At 36.6% G+C, this 19,127-nt stretch overlaps 1 protein-coding gene across 3 annotated transcripts in view; it reads left to right on the top strand.

Moving 5' to 3' along the window:
* Cacna2d1 (calcium voltage-gated channel auxiliary subunit alpha2delta 1) overlaps nucleotides 1-19,127 on the top strand; it is a 430,688-nt gene that overhangs the window by 344,624 nt on the left and 66,937 nt on the right. For all 3 annotated transcript variants that reach the window (XM_051152078.1, XM_051152080.1, XM_051152079.1), the window contains exons 11-12: nucleotides 7,768-7,926; nucleotides 9,537-9,641. In XM_051152078.1, the coding sequence (XP_051008035.1) occupies nucleotides 7,768-7,926; nucleotides 9,537-9,641 (264 nt within the window). The remainder of the gene's footprint in view (nucleotides 1-7,767; nucleotides 7,927-9,536; nucleotides 9,642-19,127) is intronic.

Below are 19,127 nucleotides of genomic sequence, written 5' to 3' on the forward strand. Positions count from 1 at the left end.
ACACCTGCACTGTGACATAGATGGGCGCGCGCGCACGCACACACACACACACACACACACACACACACAGACACACACACTGATATTAAGACACTATGTGCTATTACAAAGCACATAGTGGCCACTGTGGTTGGACACTAGTTATTGAGTTATTGTCTGTCATAACAGCACAGAAGAAAATGGTGCAAGTTGTCATGTTTATGACAGATTTCAGTAACTTATGAGTTAATTATGTTTCCTTGTGTGGCCACATTGCAGACACATGTGACATGTGTGTATCACTATATATTTTATTTAAATAAACTCAGCCATGACTATAGTATGAAGGTTGTTTTTCTTTCCAACTAGTAAAGATTCAGCCTCACTAGGTATGTGTTGCTGTGCTGTTAGAAAGGAACAGATCAAAGAGTGGGACCATCGGGTGATTGTTAAGAGTTTTCTTCAGGAACACATTATATACCTTATGATTGTAACAAAACAAGTCCGGTACCATTTTTGATGCATACAGGATTTGTTAATCCTTTTGTATACAGTATTTTCCTGTCACACATAAGAATCCGAGGGGCTTTCTCGGTAATCTAGTGCAGCATTTGTTTTGGAAAGGACATGATTAAAGGTAACAGGAGATAATGGAGTCTAACGGGCCTGCCATGCTTATTAGAGACAGGGCCTGTGCAGAACTATATTTTCCTAAATTGAATTAAGTAGTAGAAATCTTTTATTGTTTTTTTATACAGTGTGCCAAGACTACATCAAACCAACAGACCCTAATGGGCTAGTATTGGCAGCTTAAGGTTCTGGTCAAGTGCAAGAGTATTGTGAGTGAAGATCCTTGTGGTGTGTCTTCTCTGCACTGTGACCCGCAACAACAACAACAAAAAAAGCAGTATACTAGCCTATGTTAAAATAAAAAAAAGAATATAAGTAAATCTGAGTAACATTTTGAGGAATTGAAATGTGGAATTAATAAATGTTTCTATCCGAAATAAAAATTGGTTTGGGAGAAAATGTTAGTTTTCCTTTTATAAAATTTTTATTGAAATTTTATTGAAATACTAGAATGATGTATTCTAACCATGCTTCGCCCCTGCCCCCACATTCTCCCATCTCCCCACCCATCCAACTCCACATCAAAAAACAGCCAACTATTAGGTAAATTCAATTTTAGCCTGACTGAAAAGCAATAGTTCTAACCTTTAGTAGGAAGATAGATATGGGAAAACAGTATTGTGGTGGTATGGTTGTTTCCTGTTTTTCTATTAAAATAAAACAATTTAGACATTGACAAGTCATCCGAAATGCCATTTCAGACAAACCAGGTGGGCAACAAAGAGTTAAATGTAAATGGTTTCATAAGGTCTGATTATGTTATGTTTTAGGTGGTGTGGTGGTTTGAATAGGAATGGCCCCCGTAGGCTCATGTGTTTGAGTGCTTGGTCCAAAAGAAGTGGCACTATTAGGAGGTGTGGCCTTTTGGAATAGGTGTGGGCTTGTTGGAGGCAGTTGTCACTGTGGAGGTGGCCTTTGAGGTCTCCTATGCTCAGACTCGGCCTAGTATGGCACACAGTTACTTCTGCTGCCTGTAGATCAAGATGTAAAACTTACACCTCCTCCAGCACCACGTCTGCCTTCATGCCACTATGTTCCCACCATGAGAATAAAGCCAGCCCTAACTAAATGTTTTCCTTTGTAAGAGTTTCCATGTCCTGTGGTCTCTTCACAGCAACGCAACCCTGCCTTAGACATGTGACATGGCTAAGACTTTCAAAGTGACTAGTTAAGGATTGTTTTCCCTGAGGGACCTCATGAGGCTGAGAAGCTTCTGTAAGGCAGGAGATACTGTCAAGAGAACAAAGCGACAGCCTACAGACTGGGAAAAGATCTTCACCATCCCTGAGAGTTCCTGATTACAAGTCTTTCTACTGGTGTTTGCCCCTGTGGACCAAGGACAGAGCATTGTTCTCTTGTATTTCCTATAGAGAGTGTCGCATGAACTCTGAAGATATTCTCTACGTTGTGTTCAGTAAAATTTTTATTCTCTTCATTTTCTTTTTTTAATATATTTTATTAATTTATTCATATTACATCTCAATTGCTATCCCATCCCTTGTATCCTCCCATTCCTCCCTCCCTCCCATTTTCCCCTTACTCCCCTCCCCTATGACTGTGACTGAGGGGGACCTCTTCCCCCTGTAGACTTGATATCCCTTAATTTTAGCAGTTGAGTCTCTGCTTCATAGATGACCTCATAGACCCAACTAAGAATGTGCTTTTGTGTCCTGGATACAACAAATAAACTATTAGCTATTTCTGGTGAAAGAAAGAAAGAAAGAAAGAAAGAAAGAAAGAAAGAAAGAAAGAAAGAAAGAAAGAAAGAAAGAAAGAAAAAGATGTCAGAGGATGTGACCTAAGGTGACAGGGGGCAGGAGGAGGGGAAGGCTGTGTGTGTAACTCACATAATCTCAGGTTCCGTAACTGTCCAATTAGAGGCCAGCTAAAGCTCACCCGAGCTTGCTGATGGTGAGTTGTGTTCAGTATGGCACACATAATTCTCAATTCATGTGAAATAAGCATTTTATTATTAATGTAAAAAAAATAAATTCATGGGAGAGTTGTCAGAGTAAAAGATAACGTTTTAATAAATTCACTAAAATAAAATTTGTCAGAATGGATTATGATCATAAAAAAATATTTAGTAAAAGGAGGAATTTCCAATTCAAAATTACCAATTGGTATGTTACGTTATAATTGCATCATGGATAAACACTAAGAAAAAATAGAAACAACTCCTCATGAAACATCATAGAAATCATGATACGCTATTAATTTATATATTATCTCATTAAAATAATAAATTTATAATTTTATAGGTTCAACTTTAAAAGTCACTAATAGGGATGGTAATGTAGCCCATGGGTCTGCTACAGAGCCTTGCGTGAGTCCTGGGTCCAACTTCAAGCAATGTTGTAGCAGCAACAAAATTTAAGTATCAACCTGGAGAAAAAAAAGATACAAAAGCAAAGAGAGTCTCCAACACCCAGGGAGTTTCCAGTAGTTCAAATACAGAGTAGCTGTTGACTTCCTGCACAACAAACACTGCTGTCCTGTTGCTGAAGCCCAGCCCACATTAAGGAACACTCTCAGTCCGGCATTTGCCAGAGTAGATATAAAAGATAAATCATTTACCTTTGCTTAAGCCCACTTTTCACTCCAGTGACTCATGCATTCTGCATCTCAGCTCCTCTAAATATATCCCAGGCATGCCCATAGTTTATTTATTTTTAATATAAATCCTGCTTGGATTTGCGGAAAGTGCTCGTCAGTAATTCACAATGTGAACCATGGTACCTTAGTAAATACTAATTGATTACTCATTTGTATCCAGAGTAAACTGGAGGTGTTGTCACGTTCCCATGTAGAGATGCCTTGAAGTCCTTCATCAAGCCGAGTCTTGAGTGTCTGCATTTAAAATGTCATTGGATAGTTTTTTGTTTTGTTTTTGTTTTTTCAGAGTTCTAAAATAAATTTTTAACATTAACTCCAGCGTAAAATTTCCTACGAAATAATATGACAATTAAAGTGTAATTTAAAATTGTTTTCTACAGGAATCAGTACATAAAACTTAGTTATGACCAAGCTTTTCAAGTTAGACTTGTTGACCTTTAATTTTATTTTCCTACAGTGCCACCTGGTGCCCATAGTCTGAATAGCAGCACTTTGACTATAATTTCTCACTATACAAAATTGTATAAAGATAAGGTTATTTTAGGCCATGACTTTAATTAACTGGCATACATTCATTGCCTATTATCTATTATAATTAACTTACACAAACAAATTCAATTTTTATTTTAAAATTTATTTATATCCCAAACAAAGTGGCTTGCTTTTGAGTTATTCGCCTTGAGTCCCAGACATTAACGGCTGTTATTAGCAATAATTTAGCTATTGAACAATTATTAAAAATCCAAAATGTCAAGAATAATAACCCATTCTTGTTTATTAAACATGTTGAATGGGTAACCTGTTTCTAAAGTACGTTCCAGTGTTGAGTCTGTGGAGACTATCATCCGTGAAAGGAAGTGGTCAAAAGTGAAGGGCACCTGAGTGCACAAAACTGCCACCACTCTTTCTGTGATGTTCCCAGAGGAAGAGCGCATATTTCAAGTGCCTTCTTAATGCTTAGCATTTTAGTTTCCGGCGTCCATTCTCCCTGTCTAAGGGAGGCTTCTGCTCCATTTAGTGATGATACTGCAGGTGGTCTTCTTAAACCCCAGGCACTTTCCAGAAGGTTCAGGTGAATGCTGCTCTGACTTGCTGTGTATCCATCAGTGGCAGTGTGTCATTGTATCAGAAAGATGAAATGGCCAAGGATGATGGAACAGAAGCAGCTACTGCTTTTGGGAAAACAAATAAACAAACCAAACCAACAAACAAGAATCCAAGCTTGCCTTAATAGGTTTGGAATAGTAGACACGTGTACTTGAACATGATATCTCTAGGAAGGGTCTTTTTTTTTAAGTGCTGAAATGAACAAAGTGTGGTTCTCAAAACTGTTTCGAAGTCAGTTAACTCAGGAGAGACTCTTGTCATCTCTTTAGTGACCCTTGCTGAAAGCTCAATAAAGCTGACAGTGGTTCTGCCTAGATTGTCCCTCGTTACGAATATGCTCTGATTTCAGTGTTGACAACAATATTTTTAATTTTGCTAATAATTTCTAAATGAAATTACTTAGCTTTTCCTTCTTTCTCATCTGCCTCTTCCCTCCTTCACTCCTATGACATACCCACCCCCTCCATCTTCATGGAAACGCAATCTTAGGATTTTGGGGAACTCCTGCTCTAGATCACTGTTGTTCGCATGGCTGTAGGCCAAATTTCTGTGGTGAAGCCTTTTCCTTTTTTCTTTTCTTTCTTTCTTTCTTTCTTTCTTTCTTTTCTTTTTTTTTTTTTTTTTTTCTTTTCTTTTCTTTTAATCTTTAGCCAGGACCACTTTCATGCCTCTAGTTAGATGTTATCAGATCTTGGCATCCGCAGTCCTTTGTCTCACATGGCTGAAATCTCACCTTTAGGTAAACCTCGCTCTTCTCCCCTGTTCCCACCTAGCCCTCCAGCAGATGTCCTGCAGACTGTTGGAAGGTGCTCGCTTTCCAACAGTTCCTCTGAGTACCGTAAGGACTGTCAACTAGCCAAGTTCAGAAGCCTCTGGGTGTTCGCTTTTGAGTTCTATTTCCCGAGTGGTGGCAGATAACTTCTCTAATATTCCAAAACTTATTCTTCATTTGGCGTAAAACTTTGCAGCCACTTACCATTCGACATAATAGACTCCCCCCCTGCCTCCTCATCTCTCTAAGGTATCACATGATCTAACCCCAGCTCCTTCTCTGACCTGGTGTCATTGGTCCTGATGTAAGGCAAAGCTAAATGCTGCCTCAAGCCCTTGGACAGTTCACCATATTCTGAATCCAGGACTCCACACGTTTTGTATACCTGGAATGTTCTTTTTTCATGCTGTTCACTAACAGTTCCCTGCATTTCTCCCACTGTTCACTTTCCAAATTGGAAACTCCTCTCCTAGTGGTATGTCCCAAAGCGTAACATTCGGTGCTTCAATGAGCAAGGCATAATTTGTCATAGTGCATTCAGAGGCAGTTTGGGGTAAATTAAGACACAATTCACTTGAATCCTGACTCTTGCCACTTATTAGTTACGTGTCTAGCTGTGAGTTATTTGAGAATAGATTTTTCGTACAACATACTCTGATTAAAGCACACACACCCATGAACTCCTGCTATTTCCTCCCATTCTTCCTTCTGTCCAGATCTATACTCTTTCTGTCTCTCTTTAGAGGGCAATTAAGTAATTAAAATAAGAACTAACAAATTGAAATAGAACAAAACAAATAGAAGAACAAGAGCCAAAAAATACATATAGACAAAGAGACATATACAGACAGGGATCCCATGAAAACACAAAACGGGAAGCCATAATATAGACTCAAAGGACCTGTAAAGTAAAATAATAATAACAATGATGATGATGATGATGATGATGATGACGACGATGACGATGAATAAATGCCCTGACACAACATTATGAGACAAAAAAAAAAAAAAAAAAACCCTCTAAAGATGTTATTGTTTGTTTTGCATTGACTATCTACTTCTAGGCATGTGGTCTATCCTTAGTTTGTTTCCCCAGTGAGATTCTTTCATAGAAAACTAATTTTTCATTTGCTAATGGATATCAATTAGAGATAGCTTCTGGGTTAGAGATCAGGCCATATGTCCACATCTCCTTTCAGCTCTAGGACCCATTTTTGTACAGACCCATGCAGGCTCTATGCATGCTGCCACAGGCTCTGTGAGTTAATATGTGTGGCAGTCGTGCTGTGTTTAGGAGGTCTTGTTTTCTTGGTGTTCACCATTGCCTCTGGCTCATACACTCTTTCTGAGGTCTATAGGGTTCTCTGAACCCATAAAGGAAGGATTTGATAGGAACATCCCAATTAAGGCTCAGTGTTTCAAGGTCTCTCTCTGCACATTTTAGGGACAAGCTATCTAACTTGTTTCCTTAAGGATCACATGAGGACAATGTGAATGCCTGTCTTGTAGGACATTTGCAAAGAGGAAATGGTTATAATTTTAGCTCATAGTAAATATTCCATAAGCATTTCTTTACAAATATGTGGTATATGTGTGTTTTTGAAGGTGCGAAATTTGCTTTATGTCTGACTGCACTGTTATGTGTTGTGATTCTTGATTGCTACTAAATGTTTACTTGGCAGATAAATATTCTACTGCATCTCATAATTATGTTTAGAAAATGAATACCATACTCCATTTGTATGCTATGTAACCATTTGTAACCCACCCACTAGAATTATTGACTTATGTTTCTGATCTGAAAATATCCTTCAACAATTTATCTGTGTAGTTCTTCTCTCAAGACCTTTCATTACTCTCCTTTTTCACATCTCTGGATTCTGGTGTCATGGAAATCCAACTTAAATTGTGGATTTAGTGAACCATGAGACATGTCCCCTCACCTTAGAATCCTGGCTTGTATTGCAGCCTTCTAATCATTGGGAAACACCAAGTGCACTGCGTGGACACTTTTAACAGAGTTTGAGAACTCACTATGTTGATAATGTTAAAGCTCAGTTCTAGATAAGCATCAGTGGATGTGGGGTTTGTCCACTCACATCTATCCATACTTACAATGGTCTCTTTGTCCAGCATATTGCCCTGGTGGTTCTCCTACATCCATCCTGTGTTATCGCTGAGGAGTGTTATACCTAAAAGGCTTACGTTGTTCTCGATTCTTTAGCATGCTTCCTGTGCTTAGTTACCAAAGAAAGACTGTAATTTCAAGTTTTCGTCCATTCATATCATTCTTTTTCAAAGAAGCCTTTTTAGGACAGTGACGTTTAAAAATGTGTAATTTCTCTCTGTGTATTGAGCAAGCATGTCACTTCTGGATTCTCAATATATAAGAATTGGAAGGGTCCTCACACAAATGAATTCCCAAATTTATAGATAGGTGAAATGTTTACAGGGTTTAGAAAGGTGAATAAGGTCGTAGTAGGAGTTAAAGGGTAAGAAAACTTGCCACTTGGTCCTTATCGCATCTTTGTTACTTAGCCTATTTTTTTTCTTTTCAATGAAAAATGGCGCAATGTGCTTGACATGACTGCAGTTGAGATTTGATGAAAATCATAGAGATGACTTCAGTGTTCCTTTGTACATTTTCTTTCCTCTCTTTGCAGTTTAACAGCAATGCTCAGGATGTCAGTTGTTTCCAGCACCTGGTTCAAGCAAATGTAAGAAATAAGAAGGTGTTGAAAGATGCAGTGAATAACATCACAGCAAAGGGGATAACAGATTACAAGAAAGGCTTTAGCTTTGCCTTTGAACAGCTACTCAATGTATGTACCGATAAGAGGCCATTTTATTTTGTCTGTTTTTATACATTGTGATAAAAAATCACTGATCATCAACATTGAAAGTTACAGAAAAATTGTGTTCAAAGAGCCACCTTGGAAGGTAACAGATGTGTTAATCAATACTTGGGTTTACATTGACTCATTGGAAGCTTTTCCTTTCAGTGTCCTTCTGGGCTTGTCAATGTACTGAGATAATATGAAGCAGAATCTTGTCTTCAGTATAGGAAAATGTCATTAATTTTTGTACCTAAAGATGGGTTTCATCTTCCTTAAAAAATATGAGTATGGGCCTTTGGTAGGTTAGAGCAGCACTACAAGAGGACTATTGATATTAAAAGAATTTAAATTCCCTCATGTAAAGGCCAAGGTTGATGGTCTCGATGACAGGGGATTCTCAAGGACTTTGGTAGATTGTCTGCCTACTTGAACTGCACCAAATTGCACACTGATGTTTGAAGTCCTTAACAGAAGAACATAATGTATATTTTCACACTAACTTCATAACAGTTTCATATATAAATGACAGTACTTTGACTATTTTAACTTATTACTCTGCTTTAGGAGACCTTTAGAAAAATTTAATTACATGGTAGGCTCACATCATACTTCTTTTAGATAGAAGTAAGCTAGACCATTGACATTTTCAAAGAAGCTGAGCATTCAGCACTAACTGAGAACCACTTTTCTCATCAGTTAAGCAAACACGTTCCATAACAATAGAAAAGCTAAGATTATAATCTGATACCTCCAAAAAGTCCAGCTTGCTAAATTAATTGTTCATTTTAATGGCACTTTGATGCTAATTTATTACTTTATGCTCAGTTCTTTGTAAGACCTTAAAGGTTATTCTAGGATTTATTGCTGGAATTGAGTCTTTCAGGATTAGAATCTGTGTGGTAGGTCAGAGGACACAGAGGGGAAAAGGGTACTCAGGGAGTAAGTCACAGCATTTATGGAGCCCTGAGGAGCACCGTGTGAAGGACTGCTCAGAAGTCTCTCACCATCAAAATGTAAGGGGAATGAAATAGGGTGACCAAGGAGGCAAGAAGAGTTACTTGCAAATGGATTAAAAGGTTAATGTGAAAAGTGTGAATCAAGTTAATGTTATTTGTTTGCTTCCGCTCTAAAATGATACAGGTATGTAGAGGAAACATTTACTCATACAAAGCCCAAACACTAATCAGTTACAGGAGCTTTATTATGTGCCAGATGCTGTCTAAATACCATGGGGTCTTACTTTTAATGGAACTTGTTTCCTTTGGAAAAAAACTAACAATAAACCAGTAAAATATGTACTGTATGCAAATTAAAATGAAGTATTATAAATAAAAACATAATCTGAGGCATATTATAGCTTATAACATAGTCTGGGAAGGTGTTACTGATAGGGTGACATTTGATGGAAGCTTTACAAGAACTGAGATGGTAATATCTTTGTTTAGCTAAGTAACAACGGCTATTCCTGGGCTGATCCACAAACCTATTTTTATAGCATACTACTGGGCAGACGTTTTGTTTGTTAGGTGTAATATGTGCATAGTTTTTTTTCATATTGGTTTTCTTTCCCTAATATCTCTCTATATTTTTAACAGTATAATGTTTCCAGAGCCAATTGCAATAAGATCATCATGTTATTCACGGATGGAGGAGAAGAAAGAGCACAGGAGATATTTGCCAAATACAACAAAGACAAAAAAGTGAGTGTTGTTTCCTAATATTTTAATTTTAACATGGAGATAGTTTTCAGAAAGATAGTTGGTGGTGCTGAGGGGAATTTTTTTTCTCCAAAATATTAGTTGCTGTTATAAAGTGATACTAATGGTAAAAGGACACTTTGTTCAGTTTCCTTAGTCAGATATTGTAGTTTTATAAGTCCTATTTAATTCTTATATTAACAAAAGAAGAAATAAGCGGAATATAGAAAAAATGTCTCTAGTCATTGAAGATCATAGGAAGACTCAATATTCTAAAACACCAAAAATTTCTATAGTGATGTTTTAGAAAAACATGAAAATAATTTACAACAGCAAACAGATGCAGCCTTCTTGAGAACGAGTTCAAAGGAAGGTTTAAGATGAATGTTAAAGGACCATATTATTGTAAGGGAAGATATGATGTCTTTTTTGTGCTTGCAAAGTTATAGATTAATCTTAGTGAAAACTACATCCATCCTCAGCCTTCAGATAGCTGAAACTATAGGTGTGCGAGACCATGCCTGGGCTTTCATTTTCTTTCTGATGGACACTTTAATATTGCAGGAAGATTTGGCTCAGCAGTAGCTCCAATGGGTGGTTTTATAGCTATCTGAGGCACACGCGTGAATGTTGGTGTATATTAATTGAAGAACTAAGGCAATTGATTATTGCTGGTAGATGGTAAATCAGTCTTATCCAGTACGAACCCTTGAGAGGTTAGCCAATCCAGTGAGGTCAACCTAACCACGTATATGCAAGATAAAATTTCTTCAGTTGGCACTGTAGATATGGCTCAGAGGTTAAGCACACTGACTACTCTCCCAAAGGTCATGAGTTCAATTCCTAGCAACCACATGGTTGCTCACAACCATCTATAATGTGATCTGTTGCCCTCTTCTGGCGTACAGGCAAAATGCTGCATACATAATAAAGAAGTCTAAAAAGTGCAAACTGCTTAAAATTTTTCTTTAGTTGGTTATATTTATAAATATATCTATACATATATATGTATATGTACATATGACAATTATAATTAAAGAATAAGAAATCATAAATTTTAGAAGGTATCAGAGTAAGGTGGTAAAGAATGATGTAAATAAAAAGTTCATATATAAAAATATAACATATAAAATGTTGATTTTAGTACATCTTACAATGTAGACTACAGTGACAAGCCAGTCATTCTCTGGCAAATAGATAAGTAAACCATGCTGCACATCCTAGGAAGTGTTATTAGCCTCAACAAAAGGAAATTCTGTAGTATGTAACATGGTCAGACTTGGACATCATGCTTAGTGAAATAATCTCTTCATTATATGCATGCAAATAAATAAATATTATATGTTTCCACATACATGAGCTATCTGCAGTAGTCAGGTTCACAGAACCACGAAGCTGTCAGAAGCTGAGGAAGAGGAATGCATACTCATCTCATTTTCAGTCTGTGGTCTTGTAGTTTCAGATTTGCAAGATGGATCTAGGGAGCTCCAGAATGCCATTGTAACTGTAAAATACATGTCTTTGAGTTAGATACTCTTTGTTACTTCTTTTTATGTTTTGAGATTATAATATAATTATATTTTTACCTCCTTCCCTTTCCCCAGTGTAGAAGGCCAGGGAGCTCTCTCTAAGATTGTGACTCCAAGTAATGTCAGAAGCTTACACCCATTAAGTCTTACCAACATGACTGCCTAAACAGGAGCTGAAAATACGTCTTCTTAAAAATGCATTGAGGTGGGCTGGAGAGATGGCTCAGAGGTTACGAGCACTGTCTGCCCTCCCAGAGGTCCTGAGTTCAATTCCCAGCAACCATATGGTGGCTCACAACCATCTATCTATACTGGCATTTGATGCCCTTTTCTGGCATGCAGGTGTACATAGAGGCAGAGCATCTATACATAATAAATAAATAAACATAACAATACAAAAGAAGCAAAATCTATAAAATTATAAGGTCTTAAGAATGTGTGACCTTTTAAAAATGCCAGAAAACTACTATGTTCATTGAACATTTTCCTCCATGCCTCTTGTGGCATTAGCATGGCCAATAAATGCTTCATTTACATTCAGTTTCCCTCTAGATGACTGAAAAGTCACTCACAGCAGCCCAGGTAGGTGCGATAAGATGACTGGGCAGCTGATGGATGAGTCTGTAGATATGCAGCACGTTTTAATGAAGCCCAAAGCTTTGAGAATTAAAACAAAATGCTTGGTTTCTTTTTATGGAATGCACTACACTTGGGAATCAATCTACCTGATTAGAGATAGGCAGAGATTTAAAACCGAATCCATGTTAATCTCCTGGAACAGCTGTTCCAAATTAAAACACATTCGCTTTCTAATCTTTACCTGCAGCGGTGACATTCCTTTGGGCTCACCATGTGTATGAGACCTCCTTAAAAATGGTGCCAAAACTAAAATGAGCTCCATCAAGGAGAACAAACAAATGAGTAAAGGAAAGTGAAACCAGACATACGATTATAAGATAATTCCCAGGACTGGAAAATCAAACATACTTGCTTTTTCTGTAGGATAACAACGATTACTTGATGGGTGATACACACAACCTGTCTAGGTAGAAATAATTCTCATGCTTCAATTCCTTTTCAGAATTTAATTTTAAGAAGGCAATCAAAACTATTATCATGAGCATTTCAAAGTGCCTAGTTAAAATATGTGAGTGTGAAATAATTTTCAAACTAAGGAATGATCAGCTAATGTCAGAATCACTTAATGATACCTATTGTTATAAAAATGCTTTTAGATATAATGGGGAACTTTTAAATATAATGGGGAACTCTTTCCTATACTGCCAAATAGAAAGACATTCTTTGTTGTCTCTAAAAGTCTACACCAAACACAAGTGACTGAATGTGTATTTGGGTTTAGAGTAAACACTTACATATTTTTTTTTAACTGACAGTAGGAAAATTCACAGGAAAAAATTCATTTCATTTTCTACTTTCTTTGTGCCTTCCTTCCCTATCAGGTAAAATTATAGTCTTTGTAAGAAATTACTTTGACATCAATAATGAAGGCTCTTTACTTTACAAAATATTGAATGTCATTTACCAATTACATTGCTTCTAAAATCTTTTATTTTTGATATTTTTGCACTTTCAACCATTTCTAAGAGTTAAATTTTGGAATAAGAGCCATACACCTTTGTTTATAAATCCCAACGTGATTTATGCTAGAGTCAGGATACAGTTGAAGCAATGCAGTACTGGCCTTCCCTATGGAGAGATTATCAGTTGAAATGGAATGTTTTCTGCAGGTGTATGTGCTTGGATATCTGCATATACCTTTTTGTCTCTGAAATCATTTGCTTCCCATTTATTTCTCTTAAAATAAAGTTAAGATTAACAGTTTGTTCTCCACACTAATAAAATACTTACCAGGTACATTTTGTTCAGATGTAAGGAATATCATCTTCGTGCATTTTGAAGATTTTAAGTAAATATATAAATAAATCCCATGGAAAATGAAGTCCCCACCTTAAGTACCAGGTACATTATAACAATATATTATAATAACAGAAACTTTGGATACATAGAGTGCACGTGACCTAGGCTTTAGGCACACTTACATCATATCAACCTGGAATCTTTCATAATTAAAACACTGCTAGGACAGGCTATTGGTCTTGCTATTTCCATTACTGCCTTCTGTTTTGGTGAGGATCTCTGCCCAGCCTCTCTCAAAGGTCCTTTTGCCTGAACATCCTTTGTCATTGTGTTTAAAATGCCTTCTTTCTGTTTGCTTCCATTGTACCAGATGATCACTTGCATTATATGCTAACATGTTATCTTGAGCCTTTATTTATTTTAGAAGCCTTTTGAAGTAGAGTGACATAAATTTCCAGCCTGCAAAGAAATTCATAGCAGTAGCATAGTGCTTGGGTCATAGTAGTTGCTCAGTTTTTACAAATACGTTGAATACATACTGAATACTTTTTTAAATTATAAGACTATCACAGATGCTTGGAAACATTAAGTGTATTTGTAGTTTATTTAAGTGAATAATGTTCAAATAATATTTCCCTTATGATTGGAGCTTGTAGTAAAAATAATATTGCACTCCTTCATCTACCTTAACTTGAAGGAAGGGGAGCCCATCTGATTTGTCTTGATGGTGTTGTTTATCCTCATCTGTCCAATACATAAGATTCTTTTAAAACCTCATCATTAGTCATGATAAAGAACTTTTTATTATTGAAGAAGAATATTGAATTGGAATCAGTACCTTGCATTCTGAAGTCAGCTGAGGATAATCTTTATAGGACTACAGATTGCTTGGAAATCCCTTGTTTCTGTAGCTTTGTCCTACTTTATAAAATACAGTAAGTGTATTCCGAGAAAAGAAGGATTGAAAAGTCTTTCTTATAATCTAACAACATGACAGTGATTTGATACAACAGTTAGCATGCTCCAATATGACCCCAAAGCATGGATCTACGCTGTCCATGCATCTGCAAGATACATGAAAGAAACATTAGCCTGTTTCCTTAGGATGGTGTATGCGAAGCCTACATGACAGTCATGTGTTGTTTTCCCTTTTTAAACAATTGTTCTATGCTATTTACTTGATCAGAATCAACCAGTATTAGTTAAATCATGGCTTCTATTAGATCTTTGGAACTGAAATCGGTTTAATTTATGTAGACATATGGCTTGTAGAATGCATTGGCTACTTAGCATTTGAGTCTGCTGCTGGATAGAATAAGTAGATGTCCAAACTTGCTCATCTAGAAAGGTGTTATTTTTAGCCAATTTAAGTTCTTGATGCAAGAATGGCTTATGACCTGCTATGAAAAGTGAATTGTGAAAGTTAGGCTGGCTACAGTGTTCTAAGATACTAATGTAGCCACTGCCATCTTTATTACTATTGCTAAGATGTACCTATTTCTATAAGCTAGATATTGCATTTATTATTTTATTTACAATTGCAATATTCACATGATCAAAGTATCATTATCATTATTTTTGTTGCCACATTGTTGAAATAAGAATGCCAAGGTAAGAGACATCAAAAAAAATGTTGAAGCTAAAATAAGTGGGAGAGTCAAGAATTTAAATTATCTGTAATCTAACTTTGACAGCATCATACAAAATGTTCCTGACTGATCACCTCTCAATTCCTCTCATCTGGCCAGCCTGGGCCCCAACCATTTCCCACTAAGACCCCCTCATATTAGGACAACCTGACATCACCATCAGCAAGGATGCTCCTAGGTTCTACAGCCAAGCTGTAATCTAGATGGATCATCAAATCTGCGCTAGCTGCAAATATCTTTCAGATCCTTGGGATTAATGAAATAAATTGTGAACATGAATTTGGCCTTTTATTTATTGCCTAGAGTTATAGACCTAAAAGTGTGGGCTGTTTAATGCCTCTGTATTTAAATATGTTTGTGAATTGTGGAAAGCACTATAACATATTTTCATAAAGGTTTTCAGTCCAGTCTAGTATTTTGATAGGCTTAATCCCAAAAAGTCTTAGTTCTCAGAGTGGATTAATAAAACCCATCTCTGATATCACTTTTCTCATATGTTTGAATAGCTGAAGTTTTTATTTTAGTTTTACTGGCTTCCTTTCTTCCTAGACTCATTTCTATTATTCTTTGGAGACTTGTCTATTCTAAATTAAACTTGAACTCTTGGTAACTGATAATTATTGAGGTGACAGTCTCCAGTAACTGAATTCTTCTGGGAAACAAATTCATATGATCCTAAAAAGCTGACCCTGTGGGTTTGTAAAACTCTTAATTGAAGAAAAGTATTTTAGATTTCAACAAACAAGACTGAATTTTTTTTTACAAAATTGTTTAGCAGAAGTGAGGACCATAGGATAAAGCTATGAACTGGTACCATATACTTTATTATATATTTATCAAGATTGAACCCAAGGTCTTGCACACACCAGGCACACACTATACCATTGAGCTAACCAATATATTTAAAAAGCTAAATCTGCTGTTTTCTTAAATCAAATAGTCTAGGTTTTCAATCAATTCTGAATTACTTGATGTATTCTGTTCAAGTTTTTCAATTTTTCAATTTTGTTTATTTTTTACTATATATATATATATATATATATCCAGATACGATGGGTGGGCGGGCATGTGAGTCGCAGAATCACGGCAGATAGCATATGTGTGGAGGGCGGAGGGCGGAGGACAGCTTTGTGAAGCCAGTTCTCTTTTTCTGCCTTTTCATGAGTTCCAGGGCTTCTGTTCCCCAGGATGGCCACTGGGAACTGCAGCCAACTCCACCTCCTAAGCCATCCTACCTGCCCAAAGAAATATATTTTCTAAACAGTTGAAAGTAAAACACATAAATTTACAAATAATAAAGCCCAAGTTGACTTTGTTTAATCTTATGAAATCTGTTTCTCACATCATGACTTTGCTTATTACCTGTGTCTGAGCCAAGAATGATGCAAATAAATTAAATAGTCTTATGTTTGCTTCAAATTCTTATTAAACTAGAGAGATTATACACGTGCAATGAAAAACCAAAAAAGGCATAAATTTGCTATGGTAGAAACATCCCAAATTACACAGCACACAGTGCATCCCAGTGTCCTTTAGCTCCGTACTCCCCACAGTACACTAACCTGCCTTACCTATAACCTGACAGCAGAGCTAGTCACCAGTCCCTCTGGAGAGCAGAGAGCATTCACTTGGCCCTTCACTCTAATAGAACCAGTCTTCACACTTATATGGAAAACATTACAATAGATGTTAAGTTGTACAAATTTGGAACAGCTATTTAAGCTGGAGTTTATACAGTGCTATTTTCTCATATTGTCTTTGGCCTCCAACATGACAGATCTTTGTGAAGCCATTTGTGAGATGTATCTGTCTCAAATGTGGCCCAATAAGGAAGATTTTGGTAACGTTAGTTGAGGAATATTCAAAATATTTTCTAAGTATGTCTCACTTTGAAAGTGTTTACTGTGAGTCTGCTAATTACATGAACTGGCCATATGATTATAAATGCTCTCTTGCACTGAGTTGAAGAATTTTCCCTGCTCAAAAGCTGAGATGGCACAATATAGGCACAATAAAATGTGATGACTTTGAAGGTTCAGATGAAGCCTTTAGATTCTGACTGCATATTTAGAAGTTTAAGTTTTCCATGTCCTTGTATACTTGTTTTTACATAATTTTATACAATACACATTAGTAATAACTGGGATATATACAGGCCTTTGTGAAGATAATTTGCCTTGAAATTTATACTGTTCATCTGTCACGGAATCACTTCAGTTTTCAAGAATCATACTTTTAAGAATGTGGAATACCCTGAAAATATACATATAAGTAATGTTATACAGACTGAAGAGGTTATACCTAGGAATACGCATATTTGTATATATACATAAACACATACATACGTCTGTATATATGCATGCATTCAATAGCAATAGATACAATTCATCAAATCCACCAGCCACCGCCCCCGGCCTAAGCACGTTGCATACACTGTCCCACTTTCTTCACTCTAAGTGAACAGTTAGGAAGAATGGCAAGCACTGTAGCTTCAGCAACAAAGTCTCCTCCAGCCCAGCAGTTCCTGGTCTCCTGGGATCCTTTCCTGTTCAAGCAAATATCACTTGCAATCTTTTTGATTAAAAGTCACAACTAATAAACGTTTCCTGCTGCCTTGAAAAAAATATAACAGTTGGTAGAAAAACAGGAAGCCCTGAATTTTAAAAAGAGTAATGGGGTATTTAGGATTGTTTGGAGGGAGGAAAAGTGGGAAAGGAAGGGAGAAATATCATAATTATTATAATCTCCCCATAATGTAGGAAGTGGGACTAGCAGGTCAGTGTTAGTTCACAGATGGATCCACTGGGTGGCAGCAGAACAGTATAGGACGCAAGGAATGGAGCCTGAAATTCCAAACAGATGCCAGTGCACACAGAGATCACTGTTGTTACTATAACATTTGAATTCTAATGTTCGAAAAATCAGAATTCTCCCTACATAGTTAGGTAAAAATATATTAAACAAAGAAAAATACTGCAATGATATTTGCACTGAACAGTATCATATGGAAAATAGTTTTACCTTGCAATGTAATGTGAAGAGTGTGTTTTAAGCTTTTGTTTTGTTTTGTCACTAAGTTTTAGGTGTCAAAGTTTTTCTCAATTAAATATGTAATTTCAAAAGTTATAAGATGATTGCTTTGATATACAGTTGATAAACATATATTATGTGGTATCGCCATAAAACTACATTTAAAAATTTAGCATCTGGATATAATAGATTTTATAAATACTGATGATAAACCAGCTTCATAATTTATGCAGAAGTTGAATCTGTAATTCTCAACATTTTAGTAACCACTGGGGGGAAATATTGAGAAAAAAAGGCACTATCATACATGTCTGCAACAAGAAAAGAGAAATTGAAAAAAGAGGTGCAGAAGCTAAAATGTATAATATACAAATTAATGCATGTTAATTATTTATATGTTAATTAGTTAATTTACACAGCAAGCACCAGGTAAAACAAAAAACCGTGAGGTAAAGGGGAACTTAGATTTTTTTTTCTTTTTATTATTTTTAATGTGCATTGGTGTTTTGCCTGCATGTATGTCTGTATGAGGGTGTCAGATGTTGGAGTTACAGACAGTTGTGAGCTGCCATGTGAGTGCTGGGAATTAAACCCGGGTCCTTTGGAAGAGCAGTCAGTGCTCTCAACCACTGAGCCATTTCTCTGTACCGGGAAACTTAGAATTCTTAAATGTCATATGAACTGTGAGAGATTGCACTCCTCTTCAGCCTGCTCTAGTCCCACAGTCCTTCAGTAGGAGCCACGGGCTCCTGGCAGTCACTTGTGGAAGTCAGGTGAGCTCCCACTGGTAAAACAAATGAGGCAGAAAGTGACTTTGCTGTTTTCTTTTTTTTTTCAGTTGAGCATTTATTTGCACTGCTTGAGTGATAACACCAGTCAAAATATTCACACAGTGTGGGTTTAACTATGGTCCGCATGCTATTGGAAATATAATTCACTTGGCCTTATTCATTTACTTCTTTGCACTGAGCAGTGTCTTATGAAATGTTTTTTGCCGTAATTATGTTGTGGTAACAGGATGAACCAGATACAGCTGTGCTTTAATTGAATATGTGAGGCATGCCTTCTAACGTTATGAAAGGCATGGCCACGCGCAGATTCCTTAGGGTATACCAGGTCAACTGCATTATTACTTAGGGTGGTCAGCCTTATAGAAATATTTCCCTTACGACTAACTCGGCTGAGGGAGAAGTAACATTTTGAAATATACGGATACCGGCCACCCCCCCACCCCCGCAAATGACCCAATAACAATGTGACCAAAATAAACCACCACTGGGGAGTTTTGTTTTTTTATTGTTTTGTTTGTTTGTTTTTGTTTTGTGTTTTGGAGGATTTGATTTTTCTGGGTTTTTGGTGTGTGTGTGTGTGTGTGTGTGTGTGTGTGTGTGTGTGTGTGTGTG

Source organism: Acomys russatus, chromosome 10 (genome assembly GCF_903995435.1).
Source record: "Acomys russatus chromosome 10, mAcoRus1.1, whole genome shotgun sequence".
Lineage (NCBI taxonomy): Eukaryota > Metazoa > Chordata > Mammalia > Rodentia > Muridae > Acomys > Acomys russatus.